This window comes from Ovis canadensis, chromosome 6, assembly GCF_042477335.2.
Source record: "Ovis canadensis isolate MfBH-ARS-UI-01 breed Bighorn chromosome 6, ARS-UI_OviCan_v2, whole genome shotgun sequence".
Lineage (NCBI taxonomy): Eukaryota > Metazoa > Chordata > Mammalia > Artiodactyla > Bovidae > Ovis > Ovis canadensis.
Genome location: NC_091250.1, coordinates 42,428,793 through 42,450,480, shown reverse-complemented (window position 1 = coordinate 42,450,480; position 21,688 = coordinate 42,428,793). Strand labels below are relative to the sequence as shown.

Genomic DNA, 21,688 nt, shown 5'->3' with positions numbered 1-21,688 from the left:
TATCAAGTAGTTTATTTTTAACTTCATTAGAAACACAGTATAATTTCCAGAAATCAGTTTTTATCTTTAAGCTTTTTTCCTTAAGAATGAACACACACACATAACATAGATTGAGAAATTTTTTAGCTGATTTTGAAATGGGTTGCCATTCCCATATGATCTCACTGAGTAATATCAGTCCTCATAATAGTTTGTCACAGTTTCTCAATACCTCTGCTGCTAGAGCTTGCTTCTAGTAACACTTTAGTAGATGACAGCTCTGTTTCAGAGACATAATTAGTAGCATTTATACTTTTAATTAGAGGCTTGTTAAGGGCCTGTCACTAATCCCTGCTGGTTAAAATAAATGGGACCCAATTTAAATGGTGGTTTATTGCTTAACCACCACATTGTTGTTGCTGTTTTTTAAGTGACTGGCTGAGAAAGTAGATTAGAATCTTCTTTTTAAAATAAATATCTTCAGAAATGCAACATGACCCAACAGAGGTATTAACTGGGCTTACATTTCTTCTATAAACTTGGCAATGAAAGAAAATTGTGTGAACTGGAGAAAAAAAGAAATTAGAAGTTGATAGGTTCATCATTACTCTGCTAACAGAAGAGAAATATTAGCATATACTTGTTAGATTTTGGTTAATTTTGTTTAAATTTTTATTTCCAAAAATATCCTCTAAAAATTGATGTAACTGACTATGTGCTGATGTTCATAAACCAGAGGATTATTAAGAAGTTCCAGGTACAAGTTTAATGTGGGAGCATAGCTATGAGCATAAGTTACAGTAAGAGATTTGATACTTTTTAAAGTAAGTATTCCTCTAGATAACAGAGTTAAGATGAATTTGGGACAAAGAAAAAATAAGCAGAAGAGAAAGTGTCCATGAATATTTCTTCCTTTTTAGAATTGTACTCTTAAAGTATCTATTAATAATAATAACAATATATTTCTGAAACGAGGTGCTATTTTGTGTCTACAGTGCTAATAAGTGAAGTTGTAAAAGCAAGTAAAAACTTTAAATCTTATTCTCCTCCTCTTTCTCCTCTTATAACATGCAGTTAAGAAAGTAGTGATAAATTAGCATAATGAAAGTTAATGAAAAATTGTTTTGGTTTATGGTAGAGGCTATCAACAAGACAAATATGACCCCATTCATTTTTGTATACTTATTTCATGAAATATTTAGTAGGGTTGTAATAGTACTTTTTGGACAGTGGTGTACTCTTCAAATAGCAAGCCATCTTAAACATTTTAATAAGTATTAATAATAAGTAAATATCTAATTAAGGAAAGTTATTTATGTAATTGTGAATGTTTATATTTTTAATTAACCATATCTCTTATTTTCAGAATTTATGCGAATTCCATGTGTGGATGCTGGATTGATTTCACCACTGGTGCAGCTGCTAAATAGCAAAGACCAGGAAGTGCTGCTTCAAACGGGCAGAGCTCTAGGAAACATATGTTATGATAGCCGTAAGTGTTGACATAACAGTGGTACACTTACAAACTTTTGTTAAGAGTCATGACTTTTGTAATAATTCTGCTTTGAGTGTTAGCACTATCTCTTCTAGCCGAAGACATTAATGAGGGGGCAGTATGACTTAGTTCTGCTTATGAAACTTGAACTGATGGAAATTTGGGCCATAGTATTCTAAACTAAGACTTATCTGCCATGAATTTTTTTGTGTGTGTGATTTCACAAATGATATTTTCAGAAGAAAGTAAGTAAATTTCTAAGTTTTGGAGCTTTTAATTTTAGGGAAAAATATCTTTTCAGTTAGGCTTTATTGAACTACCATCTCTGGATGAGAATGCTTCTGAACACATTTTTTAGTTTCTAAGTCTATCCAAATGCGTTTTACTTCCTTGCAATTCAGTAAAGCCACTCATAAAAACCATTACCTTTCAAGAGCTAGATTGGTTTATTGCATCTTGCATTGACTCCATTCCTATTTGTCATAATGTCGTTGTCATCCTTACCACTTTATACAATATTACTGTTCCTGCTAGGCAAAGAGAAAGCAAGAACTTGGGTATGAGTACAGATATTGCAAAATTTTTACATTTTCTGCCTTTTCTTCCCATATATATGCAAATGAAAAGCAGAAAAAAATCTTGAGTATAGTCAATTTACTTAGACTTATCCTGATTTTCCTTTGATTTCTATTTTCAGAAACAAAAACACATTTTTAAACACTCACTTTTAGCATCTCCTAAGAATTTATTTAATTCAATAAAGTCACAAACATTCATTTATGATAAAAGAAAGATATAAAAAAAGATTGAAACCATAGGTTTCAGTTGTAACTTCTCTGTAGCAGTAGTGATAAGGCTAGCCTCATTTATTCTTTCCTTACTTTTTCTGAAATATCATGTTATAGCTGAGGACACAGGTATCTTTTATTATGAATTTTAATTGGAGAATTTGAGTCCCCAGTATTGCTTATAAATTGACCTTACTATGCCTTCATTCCAGTTCTTACTTATCCTAGAGTATTAGCTTTGTTTATAGAATCTTAGTGCTTATGTTTATGACTTTATGCTTTCACATTTAGAGTTTTTATTAAACACCATAGTTTATAATATTGCCTTTCAACAATGAATGTGTATTTTATATGATTAATTTTAACAATATGCATTTAATAGAGCACTGCAAAATAATAGGTAAAGATTGATTGCAGCTATTTGGAACACAATCATTACTCTTTATTCTTCTGTGTTTGTTATTAGATTTTAAGGCTATCAAGTATTCTTTAATCTTTGTTCAGTTTAGATAGTCTTGAATTATGCATTGCTTGAATATCATAGGAATTAATCTGTTTTGAGTACTTTTGTTCTAGAGTTTCACTTAACATTGGCACAATAGAAGAAATACCCATAGTGATTTATTGTCTCATCTTGCTATGATTTTTATGGGCACAGAGTAATTTTATTTCCTGTGTACTCTAAAGAACCTTAAAGTTAGGGTAATAAATGTCTAGTTAATAAGATGATCATTTTTGATGAAACTGAAGTCCATTATAATACTGTTTGTCATATCCGTTTACTCTGTTCTTATGAGGTATACTGTCTATAAAGTCTGTGGCTGTGCTTTAGGCTATAAAGTTAATATTTTTGTTTCATTTATGAATATAACCACTTCATTTGCATTTAATTCAGTGAAAATTATAGCTGAATAGAAAATTAAGCATAGTGAATACAGACTAATTTTTATAGTTTTAGATCTTCTTTAAGGAAAATGAAGTTAGTAGTCTTAAAATGAATAAATAAAAAAATTTATTTCTTTACAGTTTATTACTGTAAATCATGTGGTAAAATGTGTTCACTGTGCCATGCTATCTTAAGCGTATAACTTCCATAATACTATATGCTTTCTTATCCTTTTATTTGAAATTAAATTCTATAAACTTATCAGTGAGTCTCCAGAATAGTTGTAGGAAAAGTAGGCCCCTTTAATTATAAGAATGATAACAAAATCTAGAAATGTGATGCTATGTGGTTGATTTTTTAATTTGATTAAAATCCATTGACATTTTATGACAGTTGGGAGTTTGAAAGAACTAAAAAATTAGATTTATCTTTTTAAAAAGTATTAAATAACTTCCATTGTAATGAATTAATTAACCTTATTCCTCCTTAATAATGTAATACTTCATTCCTAAAAGGAGAATAGACAGCTATAAATGACAGCCTTGTAAATAAAAGGAAAATTCTTCTTACAAATAACATGTGATTTAAAATTTACATGTGTATTTTATCAAACTTACCCGTAGGACTGATCAGTTTATTCTTGTTTTACAAATGTATTCCAAATAAATAATCTTTTAATGTGGGTTTCTTCAGAATTTTATTGGGCCTACAATACATAGTAAAGTCAATGTATGGATAAAGTAACATAGAGAATTCAGTATTAGAGATAAAAGCTTAAGCAATGTGTACATATTTATAGATTTTTATTTGATAGTTAAAACATAAGACATGTGCTAGCATATTTCAGTTAAAAGTTTTTTCTTTTTTAAAGAAGAGCTCTAACTGTAAAAAGAATTACACTTACCACAAAATTCATGGCCATCTTTTGAAAAAAGTAGGTCAGATTTCAGTTTTACCAGTTTTGACAGTGCCCATTTTAGGAGCTCTTCCTAATGGAAGGAAACTGTCTTATATAATCCTAACATCAGGTAATAGACTGATAGAACTGCTAAATGGGACAGAGTGAGGCTTTGTTGCTGATGAACTTTTTGAATCCCAGTCTCTCTCTTGGATGTAGAGATGAAAGAGTCACTTAGTAGGAACATTTTTCATTTAAAATGCTTAGTCTTTTTCTTGTGCTTCTAGAGAACTGCCAAGGCATTTATGGATTTCTCTTTCCAAGTATACAAACAGACTTCTGATATAAGAAACATTTAAAAAAATTCTTTTACCTGTAACTTTGCCAAAAGTACTCTTTTTATAAGAAGTTTAATACCTTTTAGATCAAAGAAGAGAAAAAAATCATATTTTAGTTTGGAAAGAAGTCAGCAAAGCTTTGATGGGATATGCTAAGGGGTGTGATTTTAAATAAAGAAAAGTAATCTTGAATCTCAGAAATTCATACCTTTGACTTGTTTAATTACATGTTTCTCTCAAAAGTGTTATGGAAAAAAAATGAGCTCTTTCTTTCTTCTTAACTGGCCATCTTTGTGGTATTTTCTTCTTCTAATGATTAATTTTGTGTTTATAGCTTTGTATATTTAAAATTGCTCATATACTTAAATAGTCTTATAGTATTGAAGAGCTTCATGTTAAATTCCAACTCAGTGTTTATAATTTGCAGGGATAAATTAGGGACTAGAGTCTCAGCTTTCTGTTTGTAGATTTTACTGCTTGAGGTCAGTAAATAATTGATATTGGAAATACTAGTTTAAAAAGTCATTTAGTAGAGGCTAAAAGAATATGATTGCATGAAATTAAATATTTGCACCTTTTATATACCAGAGAAAGAATAATATACAATTCAAATTATGTGTGCGTGCACCAGGTTCCTCAGTCCATGGGATTTTCCAGGCACTAATAGTGGAGTGTGTTGCCATTTCCTACTCCAGAGGATCTTCTCAACCCAGGGATCGAACCCACATATCCTATATGTCTTGCATATAATATATATTAAAATTAAATAAATACACCTCTTTATAGAAATAATATTAATGCTTGCGATTATATAATTAGTCCTATTATTAGAAATGTGCACACTTAAGAAGCTTGTATTATATGCTGCTCACTGAACAAACTGAGGTGGTAATCTGGAGAAGGAAATGGCAACCCACGGGGGAATCCCATGAGCAGAGGAGCCTGGCAGGCTACAGTCCATGGGGTCGCAAAGGGTCGGACACGACTGAAGCGACTTAGCTGCAGCAGCAGAAGTGGTAATCAGGCTTGCTGAAACTAGTATTTATGAAGTGAACTAAATATTGTTTATTTCCATGACTTCAAGAAGTATAAAAAAGAAAGGGTGCCCAAGTGTTCAATACATGTGTGGACCTATTTGTATGTTAGTGATTCTAACTATGCTACACTATTTCTGTATAAGGAATAAAGAAAAAAATCTATTATTCTAACTGAAAATGCTAAAAATAATTAGCAATAACTCTAATATTTCATGATGTAAATTGGTTAGATAAGAATAATACAAACATGCTTTGAAATGTCTAAATAGTTAGGGTATATTTATAGCAGTTATATTCAATATGGAACTACTAATACTTATGTCTTGCATTTAAAATAAATTGTTATTTCAGTGATATAAATTAGGTTAAATATTTGATTATTTTATTAAAGTGTTTGCAGGTCTATATGTTTGTCCTACTTTTTTTTTTGTATTCAGTTTTAGAGTAGAATTATCAAACAAGTTTTAAAATAAGACTTTTTAGCTTTTATCAATTAGTTATATTTTTAATGAATTTATTATCAAAGTGCATCATGTATTTAAGAAGAAATAACTGTAGGCAGCTGTTAGTTTTAAGAGATAGTGGTTATGGCTATTATCACATGAAAATCCTCCATTGTAAAGATGTCCTAAATATATAGTAGTTAGAGATAGATGATGTTTTGCTATACTATCATAAGCTCTATAAAAGGTTCATGCCATTAAAGAGTTTTAAATATGGTGGAGAAAATAAATTGCATAAAGGAATAAACTTGTGGACAGTTACAGAGTACCCACTAAATATGTGGTTTTTGATCAGAATGAATATCAGTGGATGAACGGAGTAGTAATTGGAGCCTTTTTTTTAGAAATTAAGCAAATAGTGCATTGTTTATAAAATATAGTTTAATAAGATTATTAAAAAGTAAAATTTTAATATGCTCTTTGGAAGGGAAATATTACAGATTGATAAGATTTCCAGATGTACCGTTTACTAAGTTGTCATTTGATCTTTCTGAATTTTAGTTTCCTCATTGGAAAAGTGGGCTGTTGAATGGATTAAATGAAGTTTATATATAGATGTACAATATAAATTATGAACTGCTGTGCAAAGGGAATATGTAGCATTTGCATATAGTCATTTGTCTTGTTCAGTTTGGGCTGCTATAACAAAATACCATTGACTGAGTGGCTTAAACAGCCAATGTTTATTTCTAAGTTTTGGAGGCTAGGAAATCTACCCAGGATCAAGGCAGCAGTAGATTCAGTATTTGGTGAGGACACTCCTGGTTTGCCCATGGCCGCCTTTTCACTGTATCCTCACAGAGAAAGGAGAGAGAGAGAGAAAGCAAACTCTCCTGTCTCTTCATGCAGGCCTTACCTGAATGATCTAATTACCTCCTAATATCATCATTTCAGGGGTTAGAATATCAGTTATTTGAATTTTAGGGGGACTCAAGCATTCATTCAATAACATTATTTCTAAAAAGTATGCTCTGGCGTATGTACACTAATGTACATAGGATATTTAAAATAAGATAAAAAGAACAGAAGCTGCATAAAGACAGGCAGAGATAAATCTAGTAAGAATCAGGGATATAATGCTTACTATAAGGAGCACTAGTTTAATTTGAGCTTCTCATTTGCCGAGGTGAAAAACTTGATATACTATATAATTTTTTAGTTGTGCTAAAGAGAAATTTGTAGGTCTTCAAACAGAAAACTGTTGAGACAAATACAAAAAGAGATTATCATCAAGATATCATTAGCTCCCTAGGTGATTCTGTACACATTCCTCTTCAAATATGCAGATAGCACCTTCAATAATAGTTCTACAAAAGTTGCTTAAATAGTTTCTGTGTGGTTATTTTTTGGACCAAATCTCTAATAGAATCTAATAAATAATATGGAGTACTTTAGCAAAGATAGTTCTGTTTGGACAGTATAGCCAAAATGTGTTGTTTTTTGGTAGTTGAACTTGATTCAAGCATACAACTTAAAATTTTCAAGAAATTTTGACTTAAATATATTTCCTAGCTTATTTTAAACCAGAATACATTTCTACTTTGGATTCACTGTACCTATTCAGTTTCTGTGTTGTGTAATGTATCAAAGTTGTAATTTCTGAGACCAGAAAATATACTTAATCTGTGATTTTTAAGCCTGTTATTGATTTGATAAAATTTGATTTAAGTGATAGTTACTACTTAAGAATGCCACATTAACGGTGGTTTCATGAATGTGATAAAATTGCTTTAAACTGTATGTGCCTACACACAAATGCATATAAAAACTGATGAAATCTAAATAAGGTCTGTAGATTGTAGTTTCCTGGTTGGTATATTGTATTAGAGTTATATAAATGTTATCGAAGAGCAAGCTCAATGGAGGGTACATGGGACATGTCTGCTAATTTTTTTTGGTAGCTTACTGTGAGTCTCTATTTCAAAATTAAAATTTTAAAAACACCACATATCTAAGAGACACACGTAATCTCTTCTTTGGGAAATGACCTTGTTTCTTTCAGCCCTACTTGAGGGAATGGAAAGAAAAAATGTATATAATTATGAACTTAAATACATATACACAGACATGTAAAAATTTAAAGTATGACCTGCAGCAATAATTGTGTTTTTACTAGTTTTTGTAGTTAATGTGGAGGGCAAAATTGCCTCTAATTTTTTCTCCCTCCAGATTTGACTTTGAGGAAAAAAATAAAAAATTGACAGCCCCAGAATAAAATTTAGGGAGAGACAATTCATACTTTTGGAACCTTGATCAGAGCAGATAATCAAGAGGTTCTGCCTTCTGTGCATCCTCTAGGGATAAGTTAGATATTAGCATTCCTAAGTCTCAGGAGAATTTCTATGTTGGACCAGAAGCCTCAGGTGAGATCTGTGGTCAGGATCAGCCTGTAATTTATAATTTACCTTTGTTCTAGAAAAGCTAATGCAAATAATGTGAAGGGGAAAATAGTTTTGCTGATACTCATTTCTGTTTAATTGTTCAAGTGTGTCCCCTATGTTTGAAGGAGTTATAGTGCATTCAAGGTAATGAATCATGTATATCAGTAAGTAAAAACAGGATCCAGCGATGGTGCTGTAAGAGGACACCCAGTAGAGCTCTAGGAGGGAGCCTGTTTGTATTGGAGCTCTTCCAGTGGTCTTAACAGAGGAGGAAGCAGTTCATCTACATAGTGGAGAAAGGATTCAGATTTTTCAGGAGCACAGAAAAGCATTTTAAAAGGTAGATAATAGAGTAGAGAGCTATATCTGGAACCCATGTACAGTGGGGAGCCATGGAAGTATTGGAACAAAAAAGTTGTGTTCAAGTTGATCCCATAGAAAGTTAATTTGAGAAAGATGTGTCTTATGTGGGCAGTTGTTCTTAGGAGAAAGGATGTCTCTGAAACACTTAGGGAACTTTTCCAAAATATGTCTTCTTGGCCACACCCTAGAATCAGTAAATCAGAGTCTCTGAGACTATAATCTAACCTATCATTGATACTCTTGCAGATATTCCTTAGATGATTCTCATGCACATTTGTACTTAAAAACCACTGAACAGTAGACTAGATAAAAAATAACCAGTTGGAAGGTTATTTTTTTCAAGCTTAAAGAGTAAATGAAAGAGAATAGAAAGAGAAGAGTGTGTGTGTGTGTGTGTGTGTAAGAATCCAAGAAAGTATCAGGTCAGAAGGAGTCCATGTATAAGAATCCAAGAAAGTATCAGGTCAGAAGGAGTCCATGAATTCAGATCTGAATAACACCAACAGAAGTAGATCTCAAGCAGGTGGATATGTTTCGAGCTGGGCTGAATTTGAAGTACAAATCTTGAGGTGACAGAGCTTTGAAATTCACTCACGTAACAGTGATGGTTGACCCATGGGAACAGAAGAAATGTTTAAAGGTGAGCATGAGGCAAACAGCCCGAATTAGAGTGTAGAGGAAATGAAGGAGCTTGTGAGGAAGCACTGAAAGATTTGAGGAAACAAATTTCGTGTCATGGGTTCCCAGGAGTCGAGTAGTAAGCTCCGTCAAGCGCTGCCAAGAAAAAAAATGTAGCTGAATTTTGATGATTTAATTAACAGACGTTCATGTTTTAAAAAAACAACTAAGTTGAATCTTCTAGAGAAAGAAATAGAATTTCAAGGGCTATGGTGAGCAATGAGGAAATGAAACAAAGGTATTAAGTTCCTAGGAATTGAGAAAAGAAAAGACAGTAATGCTCTGTGGGAAGGGCAGCCTTGTGAGAGTAATTAAATTAGTGGAAACAGGAACTTATTTGTTGGACTAGGACCCAATGTACAAGGACAGAGTAGATTTCCTAGAGTGGATGATTGTTGGAGAAACATCATGGATAAATAAAGAAGAGATGAAATCTTTGGTGTTAGAATGGGAAAGGACTTTCTGCCTTAGAGAAAAAGGACCAGATAGGTGAAACTATTAAAATATATATATATATTTACAGTAGTACAGAGGGCAGTCAAAATGTCTTTCTGGCATGGCCTCCATCTTCCCAGTAAAGTTAGAAGTCAAAGCTCATTATTAAATAAAAGTTACTGGCAAAGTGATGGTAAGAAACTTTGGTGTGGGGGAAGAGTTGAGAATTGGAACTGTGAGGAATATTTTAAATAGTCATAAGGATATGATTTTTAACTCAGCAAACGGTAGTGAAGGTTTACTTAGAGATCTTGATTTTACATCCATTTATTGATGTGTGTTTTGCACTTAAAATGTGTGTAGGCTATGGAGCTGTCTTATACTGGAATGTGTGAACAGGAAAGAGCCACTAGAAATAGCTTGAAATTGGCATTTTCAGTTCCATAGAAGGATTCTGTGGAACTCCTCTGGAATCCTGCGGAATCCAGTTTGTATCGGAAAGGAAGAGAAGTCAGATGGCAGAGATGAAGAAACCATTATAGTAAGCCAGGTGTGATGTGGTAAATACAGGAGCAGAAAGAGTGAAATTAAATTACAAAGTACAGTTGGATTATCATTAATTTGGTTGGTTCTTATAAAGTATCCACCAGGTGTAAGCAATGTTAAATATTTATTTAATAACCCTTCAGCTTATGGACTTCCCTGGTGTCTCAGTGGTAAAGAACCCACCTGCAGTGCAGGAGCTGCAGGGGACACGGGTTTGATCCCTGGATCAGGAAGATCCCCTGGAAGAGGTCATGGCTACCCACTCCAGTATTCTTCTCAGGAAAATCCCATGGACAGAGGAGTCTGTCGGGCTGCAGTTCATAGGGTTGCAAAAGAGGACACGACTGAAGAACTTAACAGAGTTTATACTTTGGGGAACTATGATTTTTACATTTTTGTGCTTGGTATTATGTCCAAATACACTTTGTTTATTAAAATGGTGTTTAAAAATCTAACTGTATGAATTTTTACCTTAATCAAACTTACAGAGAAAAGAACGTGTTAAATAAGCTGCTTTTTTCCAGTGCTTGATTGGTTTCCAAGTACTATGTTATAAAATAAGTAAATGCCTTGTTGAAGAGATAAAGTAGTAGTTTTCAGGTGTTGGCATCAGTTTTATAGATAGGCAGGTAAGTGGAGGCAACATGTGAGGGAGGCAACATGTGAGGGAGTCTTGTGCATGCCAAAAGTATTAAATGATTTTTTTTTAAGCTCAATAGGAAGTCATTTATGGTTGCCAAATTTTAAATAGAAAAGCATTTTTTTTTTTTTGTCCCTTGGATACCAGATTCTCTCCTTGCCTCTAAGTCAAAACCTAAATGGCCTTTGGAACTTGCCTTTCCTGATTAACAAGTCTTTAAAAGGATAGGAAAATTCTAAATATGATGCAAAAGTAAGATTTTTGGATTTTCTTGTTGTTGCTGTTTAGATCTGTTTTTTCCCGTTACCTTTACTACTCTCATTTCACTTGTTAAAGGTCAAGTCTATGTATAGACACATTAAACATAAAATTTCTAGTCTACTTTTGCCACCATGTCAATATGTATTATCCTCTGCTCTTAATTGTATTCTGTTTTAATTTTTCTACTTTTCTTCTTTGTAACCAAGCTAAAGTACTGAAAACTTCCTCTGTTTTTAATCAAACTTATCTTTGCTGCAAGTTGGAGTATTTCCCTTGATTGGGAAGGAATAGTAAAAGAAAAGTACTTTTTAAAGGTGAATAGTTCATATTCTTCTTGATGAGTGGAATAATGTACCTTTTGAGAAAATGTGCTGTTATCAATTCACATTAAATTCTAAATTTTAACTACATTTACATGTGCATACACATACAGAGTTATATGTATATATAGTATAGTTTTTTAACTGTGAAATAACTTGATACAAAAGCCTCTCCTTAAAATAGTTGGAATAAAATTTAATTTTGATCTTGAGCAGTTAAACTAAAAAATTGGAGCAATATATTTTTTACCTTGTTACCTGAATGCTATTCAGAAGGGACTTAAGGTAAATTTATTAAATAATTGAGTTTAATTAATAATTTATAATATATAGATATTCAGTCTTTTTCTGATAATGTAGAAATACAAAGCTATAGGAAATAGAGTACTTCAGTGATTTCTTTAGCAAATGCAATGTGATTTGCAGATGCTCTACTGTTATCTAAAGGCTTTTTAAAAAATTAGAGTTGTCAAGAGTTTTGACTGACATGAAAAATCTATTGGTCTGTAGAAATTAAAACTGATATCAGTGGGGACACCAAAGCTGTCCATCAAATGTCTCACTGTCACCTAATTTTAAGCTGCATCTGTGGAACTAGTGTTTTCCTTTCCTGATCATATGTTATAAATGTAAATATATAAATCTATTTGAAATTATCCTGCATTAAATAAAGGCAATATTTAAATCTGAATATAGTACTCTGCCACAGATTTGCAAGCTTTATGTTTCCTTTTGATATATGGGTATTTAATGGTCATGATGTTTTTTCTTCGTGACTGACTTTTTAATTTCACTGTAATATTTATAGTTTTTGCTTTTATATCTAGTCTTTCATACATTTTACCTGCACCTGGAGGGTGAATAATTGGTTTTTTGGGATTTCAGCAAAGATGTTGATGAATTTAAAGTTTTCATTAGAATGCTTAAAACATATTTGACTATGTCTAAGATACATAATAGAAATTACCTATTTTGACAGAATTATAGAGGAAACTAGGTATCAGAAGTTAATTTTCTTCCTTGGTAGATTCCATAAGTGTCTTTTGACTTGATCTTGAAAAACAATGTAAGGGTGTCTATTTACCAGTATTCTGCTCCAGAAAAATAAAATATCACTAGGCAAAAGTAAAAGGCAGTATATTTAAGAAGCATACAGAAAACCCTGTATAGTTATGCATATCAGTATAGCCAATATGTCTGACTTAAGAAATAATGATACAACTCATTAATTTACATCATACTATCAACTCTTTGGAAGGTGCTGGGAATCGGAAAATAGGAGCAAGAACTCCTTATCTTTGTGGATCTTGCAAAGGAGGAGATAGATAATAAACAGGTAAATACTAGGAAAAGAAGGTATTTACAGTGATCATTGGTATCAAGAAAATAAACAAGATGTTATAATGGAGAGTATCTGGAGATGAAGTTCTCTTGTTATTTGAGGTGAAGTCTGAAAAATGAGAATAAGCCATTTAAAGAGAAGGGGAAGAGTGTTCCCTGGAGAAGTATAGCAATTACAAACTCCTGAGTGAGGAAAGAACTCGGTGTGGTCAAACCACGTGAAAGAGAGCAAGGTATATGAAATGTGGTGAATAGGGAGAATGTTGTTTAATAAAGTGGAAGAAAAAAATAAGACCTAGATTACAGAGAGCTTTGTGGGCCATTCGAGAGTAATGAGAAACTTCAAGGGAATCTGGTACAGATTTTAAAAACATCACTCTTGGAGCTGCATGAAAAAGTGGGTTGAGAAGAATGGAATACTTAAGAAAGGGAGCATGGAGACCAATAATAAGACTTGTAGTAGTCCAGGCAAGAGATAATGGTGACTTGAATGAGGGTTGTAGTAGTGAAGCTGAGAGGCATCAGACGAATTTGAGAAGTATTTAGAGTGGTGGGTGAATCAGGAATAAGGGTAAGGGAGAAATGATCTGGGGCTTGAGCACCTGGCCAGAGGGCAGGGCAGTTTACTGGTAATGGAAAGAACAGAGTATATTTTGTTATATTTTTCTGAATTTTGTTATTGCTGCTTGTTTTTGTTTTGTTTTCTTGGTGGCAGTAGTAAATCTAAGATTCTTAATAGAGATATGCAAGAGGAAATGGCAGTTGGGTAGTTTCTGTATCTTTATATTCTTATACACTTTGAGGATAAACATACAAAAAGTATAAACTGTCATGTTTAGCAAAATATTCAGATGTTACTTGGATAGAACATGTAGATTGAAGGAACCATGATAAATTAGAAAATTTAAGGAAATAAAGCTGCCTAGAAATTATAATTTTTTTTTTAAATAGAAGGGACTTTGGAAGTCATCTAATCCATCCATCCCCTCTAAATTTTACAGATAAGGGAAACTGAGGTCTCAGAGTTGACATGACTTTTGAGGATCAAGGCTAACTGGGTGATAGTGTTGATCTAAAATTCATGTCTGGTTTATTTTCTCAAAGTAATATAATCAAAGGAATTACCACTTTCATAAATACCTAAATATTTCATCAAATAATTTTATGCTTCAATATTAATAGTTCAGCCCTTAAAATTCCAGATATAGGGATTTGTTGTAAGAATTTTGCTAAAAGCTAATCTTAAAACACATAGAAGGCAATGGCACCCCACTCTAGTACTCTTGCCTGGAAAATCCCATGGACGGAGGAGCCTGGTGGGCTGCAGTCCATGGGGTTACACAGAGTCAGACATGACTGAGCGACTTCCCTTTCACTTTTCACTTTCATGCATTGGAGAAGGAAATGGCAACCACTCCAGTGTTCTTGCCTGGAGAATCCCAGGGACAGCGGAGCCTGGTGGGCTGCCATCTATGGGGTTGCACAGAGTCGGACATGACTGAAGTGACTTAGCAGCAGCAGTAGCGATCTTAAACGAATATTTTGTTTAATCTAAGTCAAAAAAAGGTAAATTTTATCTAATTTGAAAGAAGATAGAGCAGAACCAAGTGATAAAGAAAAAGCTTTTCACGTTTTTCCAAATTCAAAAACTTAAAAAAGTATATGTGAATACAAGCATACTTTACCATGTTTGATCCTTTATTCTCATTTTCTCTAAATGTAGAATAATGTATGCAATACTGAATTTTATTCATTGGGAAATGAGAAACATTTTGATTTGACCAGGATTCTTAGCAAAAACTAAGGAAATCCAGCTAATAATCTGAGAGTTTTATTATTCTCACTAAACCAGCTAGACAAACATAGATAAACCCTTGAAAGTTTTCAGACAAATATGATTGCTTTGTACTATTTCCTCTGCATATATGGCATATAGAGAATTAAAACTATACTGTCTTTACCAAATATACTCAATAAATTCTTCCTTTCCTGCAATGAAAAATAATAGAAACGAATTTATATACATCTTACATATTTTTAATATTTAAACTTCAGTTTTAATCTCTTCTACTGATCAATACACCCTTTTAAATTTCACCAAATTATTGGTATAGCAAAGCGAACTTTTCTATTTAGTAGCTCTCTAACCTAAATTTTTTTTCTCATATTGTGCTCTAAATGAAATAGATTGGGGTTTAAAGTAGCAAAACCATAATGATGTGTCAAATCAGAGACAAAAAAAATTTCCTGAGTGACCTGAAAAACCGTAGACTAAGCTGTGATAACAAGAACAGGTTCTTTCCCTTGGGCAACTTGTCATTTGAGTGAACACCGGATGATGCTCTTTTCTTCCCTCTTTCTTCCACATAAGACAGTGTGGGTCAGTTATGTACATATGTAGTCTGTATCAGCTAATCATTATTAGACCAGATCAGATTATATACTGTTTTATAATAAAAGATTGTAATAAAAGGATACCAAATTTCATAACAAAGCCATTAAGTGGATGAAAATCAGGCAAGTTTAAAAAAATAATTTGATGTTAAAATTGATGAAAATACAAGTCACAGGGTGAAAGTATTTAATGATTTCTGAGCATGGAATCAAGTGCATCGTTTTGCATTAAGCTCTAGTTGCCTTATTCCTCTTTACAATTCTAAATCGTTATGACATAATTTCTTAGCACTTCCTTCTAGAATTTTATTTTTTAACCTTTTAGCCCTGAATTTTGTTCTCATTTTGTAATTTAGATGATTAATTATTGTAAAGTTAATTAGAAGAGATACATATTAAAGTTTAAATCAGAATGAGGGTGAAGCTTTTCTTTAGTGGCCAGATTGATTTTGGAGCAGGAGAAGCCCAGTGCTTTTTTCTAGATATGAAGCTAAGGTTTCATTTCAACTTGGTATGCATTTACTTAAGTACCTTTTATGCTTGAGAAGAAGCTGAAGTTGAACAATTCTTTGAAGACCAAAAAGACCTTTTAGAACTAACACCCAAAAAAGATGTCCTTTTCATTATAGGGGACTGAAATGCAACAGTAGGGAGTCAAGAAACACCTGGGGTAACAGGCAAATTTGGCCTTGGAATACAGAATGAAGCAGAGCAAAGGCTAATAGAGTTTTGCCAAGAGAATGCACTGGTCATAGCAAACACCCTCTTCCAACAACACAAGAGAAGACTCTACACATGGACATCACCAGATGGTCAACACCGAAATCAGATTGATTATATTCTTTGCAGCCAAAGATGAAGAAGCTCTATACAGTCAGCAAAAACAAGACTGGGAGCTGACTGAGGCTCAGATCATGAACTCCTTATTGCCAAATTCAGACTTAAATTGAAGAAAGTAGGGAAAACCACTAGACCATTCAGGTATGACCTAAATCAAATTCCTTATGATTATACAGTGGAAGTGAGAAATTGATTTAAGGGCCTAGATCTGATAGATAGAGTGCCTGATGAACTATGGCATGAGGTTCGTGACATTATACAGGAGACAGGGATCAAGACTATCCCCATGGAAAAGAAATGCAGAAAAGCAAAATGGCTGTCTGGGGAGGCCTTACAAATAGCTGTAAAAAGAAGAGAAGCAAAAAGCAAAGGAGAAAAGGAAAGATAAAAGCATCTGAATGCAGAGTTCCAAAGAATAGCAAGAAGAGATAAGAAAGCCTTCTTCAGCGATCAATGCAAAGAAATAGAGGAAAACAACAGAATGGGAAAGACTAGAGATCTCTTTAAGAAAATTAGAGATACCAAGGGAACATTTCATGCAAAGATGGGCTCGATAAAGGACAGAAATGGTAAGGACCTAACAGAAGCAGAAGATATTAAGAAGAGGCAGCAAGAATACACAGAAGAACTGTACAAAAAAGATCTTCATGACCAAGATAATCACGATGGTGTGATCACTCACCTAGAGCCAGGCATGCTGGAATGTGAAGTCAAGTGGGCCTTAGAAAGCATCACTATGAACAAAGCTAGTGGAGGTGATGGAATTTCAGTTGAGCTATTTCAAATCCTGAAAGATGATGCTGTGAAAGTGCTGCGCTCAATATGCCAGCAAAATTGGAAAACTCAGCAGTGGCCACAGGACTGGAAAAGGTCAGTTTTCATTCCAATCCCAAAGAAAGGCAATGCCAAAGAATGCTCAGACTACCGCACAGTTGCACTCATCTCACATGCTAGTAAAGTAATGCTCAAAATTCTCCAAGCCAGGCTTCAGCAGTACGTGAACCATCAACTTCCAGATGTTCAAGCTGGTTTTAGAAAAGGCAGAGGAACCAGAGATCATATTGATAACATCTGCTGGATCACGGAAAAAGCAAGAGAGTTCCAGAAAAACATCTGCTTTATTGACTATGCCAAAGCCTTTGACTATGTGGATCACAATAAACTGTGGAAAATTCTGAAAGAGATGGGAATACCAGACCACCTGACCTGCCCCCTGAGAAATCTGTATGCAGGTCAGGAAACAACAGTTAGAACTGGACATGGAACAACAGACTGGTTCCAAATAGGAAAAGGAGTACGTCAAGGCTGCATATTGTCATCCTGCTTATTTAACTTACATGCATCATGAGAAACGCTGGGCTGGAAGAAGCACTAGCTGGAATCAAGATTGCTGGGAGACATACCAATAACCTCAGATATGCAGTTGACACCATCCTTATGGCAGAAAGTGAAGAGGAAATAAAAAGCCTTTTGATGAAAGTGAAAGAGGAGAGTGAAAAAGTTGGCTTAAAGCTCAACATTCAGAAAACAAAGATCATGGCATCTGGTCCCATCACTTCACAGGAAATAGATGGGGAAACAGTGTCAGACTTTATTTTTGGGGCCTCCAAAATCACTGCAGATGGTGATTGCAGCCATAAAATTAAAAGACGCTTACTCCTTGGAAGGAAAGTTGTGACCAACCTAGATAGCATATTGAAAAGCAGAGACATTACTTTGCCAACAAAGGTCCTTCTAGTCAAGACCATGGTTTTTCCAGTGGTCATGTTTGGATGTGAGAGTTGGACTGTGAAGAAAGCTGAGCACCGAAGAATTGATGCTTTTGAAGTGTGGTGTTGGAGAAGACTCTTGAGAGTCCCTTGGACTGCAAGGAGATCCACCCAGTCCATTCTGAAGGAGATCAGACCTGGGATTTCTTTAGAGAGAATGATGCTGAAGCTGAAACTCCAGTACTTTGGCCACCTCATGTGAAGAGTTGACTCATTGGAAAAGACTCTGATGCTCGGAGGGATTAGGGGCAGGAGGAGAAGGGGACAACAGAAGATGAGATGGCTGGATGGCATCACGGACTTGATGGACATGAGTCTGAGTGAACTCTGGGAGTTGGTGATGGACAGGGAGGCCTGGCATGCTGCGATTCATGGGGTCGCAAAGAGTCGGACACGACTGAGCGACTGAACTATGCTCAATAATACACACATTGTGCTTTCTTTTAAGAATTTTCAATTTTTACTGTATTTGAGAACTTTTAAAATATAAATGTTCAGTGGCACCCCATAGTCTTTCAGGTGTATTAGTTGTCAAAAGCCATATACTCACAAATGTATACACCGCATAAGATCCAGCCATTTCATTCCTAGATATTTAACCAAAACCTTAAACACCAGCATTCAGTGCAGGTGTATTCACAATAACCCCAAACTAGAAAGATCCCAATGTCTTATCAGTGTAAGTGAACAGATTAAAAACAAAAACCTGTGACATTCCCATACAGTGGAATACTACTCAGTAGTAAAGAATAAATCACTTACATACTTGAAATTATAAATCTTAGAATCATAGGCTGAGGCAAAGAAGCTAAACATAGAAGAATCATGCTGTATGAATGTATATATACAGAGTGACAGAAACCACTGATTGTCTAGAGATAGAGGGAAAGGTGGCCTGCAAGAGGACGTGAGGAATCTTTTGATGGTGCTCGTTTCGTATCTTGATTGTATTGGTATTTTCTTGGGTGTGCTAAACTGTCAAAACTCATAAATTATACATTTTAAACCTACGTGGTTTATTTTGTATAAATTTTGCCTCAGTATTTAATAAGGAAGGGAATCCAATCAGAATCTAAACAAAAAAGTATGCAGTTGAGGTTTTTTTCACCATATAGACCTAACAAATACTATTCAGGACTTGAGAAACACTCTGAGAAATATGACAATGAATGTGTTTCTAACTCTTCTAGGTAAAACTTCGTTTGTGCCCGCATGGTACTATGAAAAACTTAATTGTGCTTATTGTTTCAATATTTTCCTTCATTTTCTGTCCTGAACTATGAATTAGTTATCTTTGTATTCCCCAGATCTAACTCAGCTTGTGAAACATTGTAGGTACCCCCAACACAGTTTGATTAATAAAAGTGGATAATTAGTGCTAATTTGGCCCCAAGTCTTAAAGTATCTTGATTAAACTGAGTATGTAATTTATGTCATTAATCAGTAGTTTAAGGATCTATTACTCCTATTAAATAGTGTTTAACTTAGATTACAGGCAAGCTAGAAATTAACTTTGCTGCATAAATCTCTTTTATTATGGATTCGTAATTTATAGGTCTTAGATGAATGCACTTTGTTTATCATGAACATTTAATTTCTGTGAAGATTTATATAAACTTCCTTTTTCCACCTGTTCCTCCAGAAGAGGTATATGTTCCCTTCTGGGTGCTTCTATAACACCCTGTAAAAAATTGTATTGAAGTTTTTGTGGTTTAGTATTCTGTCTCCCTCGCTGAAATAGGAACTCTATAAAAGGAAAGCCTTCTTAGGTTCCTGTTTATATCCACAGTGCCTCACATAAAGGCTAATTTAACATTAATAAGTACCTTTTCTATAATCAAATGTGTCATTTCACTGGATGAATTGGGTAATTTTTATTTTTCTCATTATTATTGGCTTTTATGCATCTTTTTAATTGTTTATTGGTTGCCCATATATATCTTGAACTTACCACAATTTACCATCAAATACTGTTAAATCACATGTAATTTAATCATCTTACAACTGTGTGCTCGTAATATCCTTCCTTCCATTCTTTGTGATATTATTGTCATATATTTTGTTTTTACATATGTTAGAGACCCGACAGTATATTGTTGTTTTTTATACTTTAGACAGATATTTTTTTAAAACAGAAAAAAAATTTTTGTGTTTACTTTGATTTTCTTTTTATCCTTTTTAGTGTTCCTTGTTTTTGTGTATAGCCAGATTTTTGATCCAGTATTGTAACCTCCTGCCTGAAAAGCTTTTGTTAACAGGTTGCTTTTTTCTTTCGATGCTTCAAAGATATTATTCCGTTATTTTCTAGCTAGCATAGTTTGGATGAGAAGTCTGCTATATTCCTATTTTTGCTATTCCAAATATAAATATAACTTTTTCCCCCCCTCTGGCTGCCTTCAGAAGAGTCTCTCTTCCTTTGATCTCCCAGCAGCTTGGCTATTTGGTGTGTATTTTTATTTTGTTTTCCTTGCTGGGGAGACAGGGAAGGGCCCTTAAACTTCATAGATTTGTGGTCTGATGTCTTTCATTATTTTTTGCAAATGTTTCCCTGTTAGCTCTTTAAGTATTCCTTCTACCCTGTTTTCTTTCCTCCTGCTGGGATTCCAGTGTTAGTTATGTTAGACCATTTGCTATTTTCTGTCAGCTTGTAGGTGCTTTGGGGTTTCCCTTCTCTTCTTGTCTTTGTGTTTTAATTTTTATTATTTCTATTGCTCTGCAAGTTCACTGAGCCTTTCCTTTGTTTTGCTGAGTCTACTGTTCAGCCTTTTGAAATAATTCTTCATCTTTGATAGTTTTTTGATTTCTGACATCTCCATTTAACTCTTATAATTTCTATTTCTTGACAAAATTCCATATCTCTACATGGATATTCACCTTTTCTACTAAATTCTTTAATATACTAATCATGATTATTTTAAAGTCCCTATTGATAGTTCTGACATCTTAGTTACCAGTGAGTCTCATTCTGATGATTGAGTTATTTAGTTTTGTATTGAATGCTGGACATTGTATATAGAAAAACAATAGAAACTGAAATTAACAATATTAATCTCTGGAAATAAGCAAGTTTCCTTTTATTTGAGGCAGTTAATACGGGGTGGAAGAGCAGCCAGTCTAGTCAGAAGTTCAGCTGGATTCATGTTTTGCTATTGCTTACTTGACTCCAGTGCAGTCATCTTTAGAACTTAAGTAACAGGCAGTTCTTACCTTGTACTTAGAGGAAGAGTACTGGAAGATTTTTTTTTTTTTAAGTGTTCCTGCTGTCTCTTTAGCCATTCATGCCTGCCTATTCCACAAAGAAATTCTCCCCATACACCTCTTCCTCTTCCAGTGGTGGACTGTTAATGACAAGCACCATGAAGAACATCCATCACCGTTAGTATTAATCCCTGGAACAAAACCCATTTCTAAACATTCTGGTGCTAAGTAGAAAAAAAAATTCAAAGTAGATTAAGTGTTGAGGAAAGAAGCCATAATTTTCTGTTGGTTGTACCCATATCATAATTGCTTCATGTAATTAAATAATTGAATAGATAAGTAAATAGTTAAAGCTCTATATTAATTAAATAACAAAATGTCCCATATTATTAAGTAATTAAAATCCTATACTATATAATTGCTTGAGAAATACTATTGTTAGTAATCTGAAAACTAATTTCTGTGAGATGTGTAAAATCTGAGTATATAGTATAGGCTTACTTAATACCAAGTAATGTCAAATATTCCTTTTTTTAAGATGAGGCTTGAATATTTTACACTTTATGTAGAGCAGTGTGTTAGTTTCTTGGGAATACTG

At 33.7% G+C, this 21,688-nt stretch overlaps 1 protein-coding gene across 8 annotated transcripts in view; it reads left to right on the top strand.

The window, feature by feature from the left end:
* The window catches only part of RAP1GDS1 (Rap1 GTPase-GDP dissociation stimulator 1), a 154,783-nt gene that overhangs the window by 75,362 nt on the left and 57,733 nt on the right, over window positions 1–21,688 (top strand). For all 8 annotated transcript variants that reach the window (XM_069592978.1, XM_069592980.1, XM_069592983.1 and 5 more), the window contains exon 4: window positions 1,346–1,471. In XM_069592978.1, the coding sequence (XP_069449079.1) occupies window positions 1,346–1,471 (126 nt within the window). The remainder of the gene's footprint in view (window positions 1–1,345; window positions 1,472–21,688) is intronic.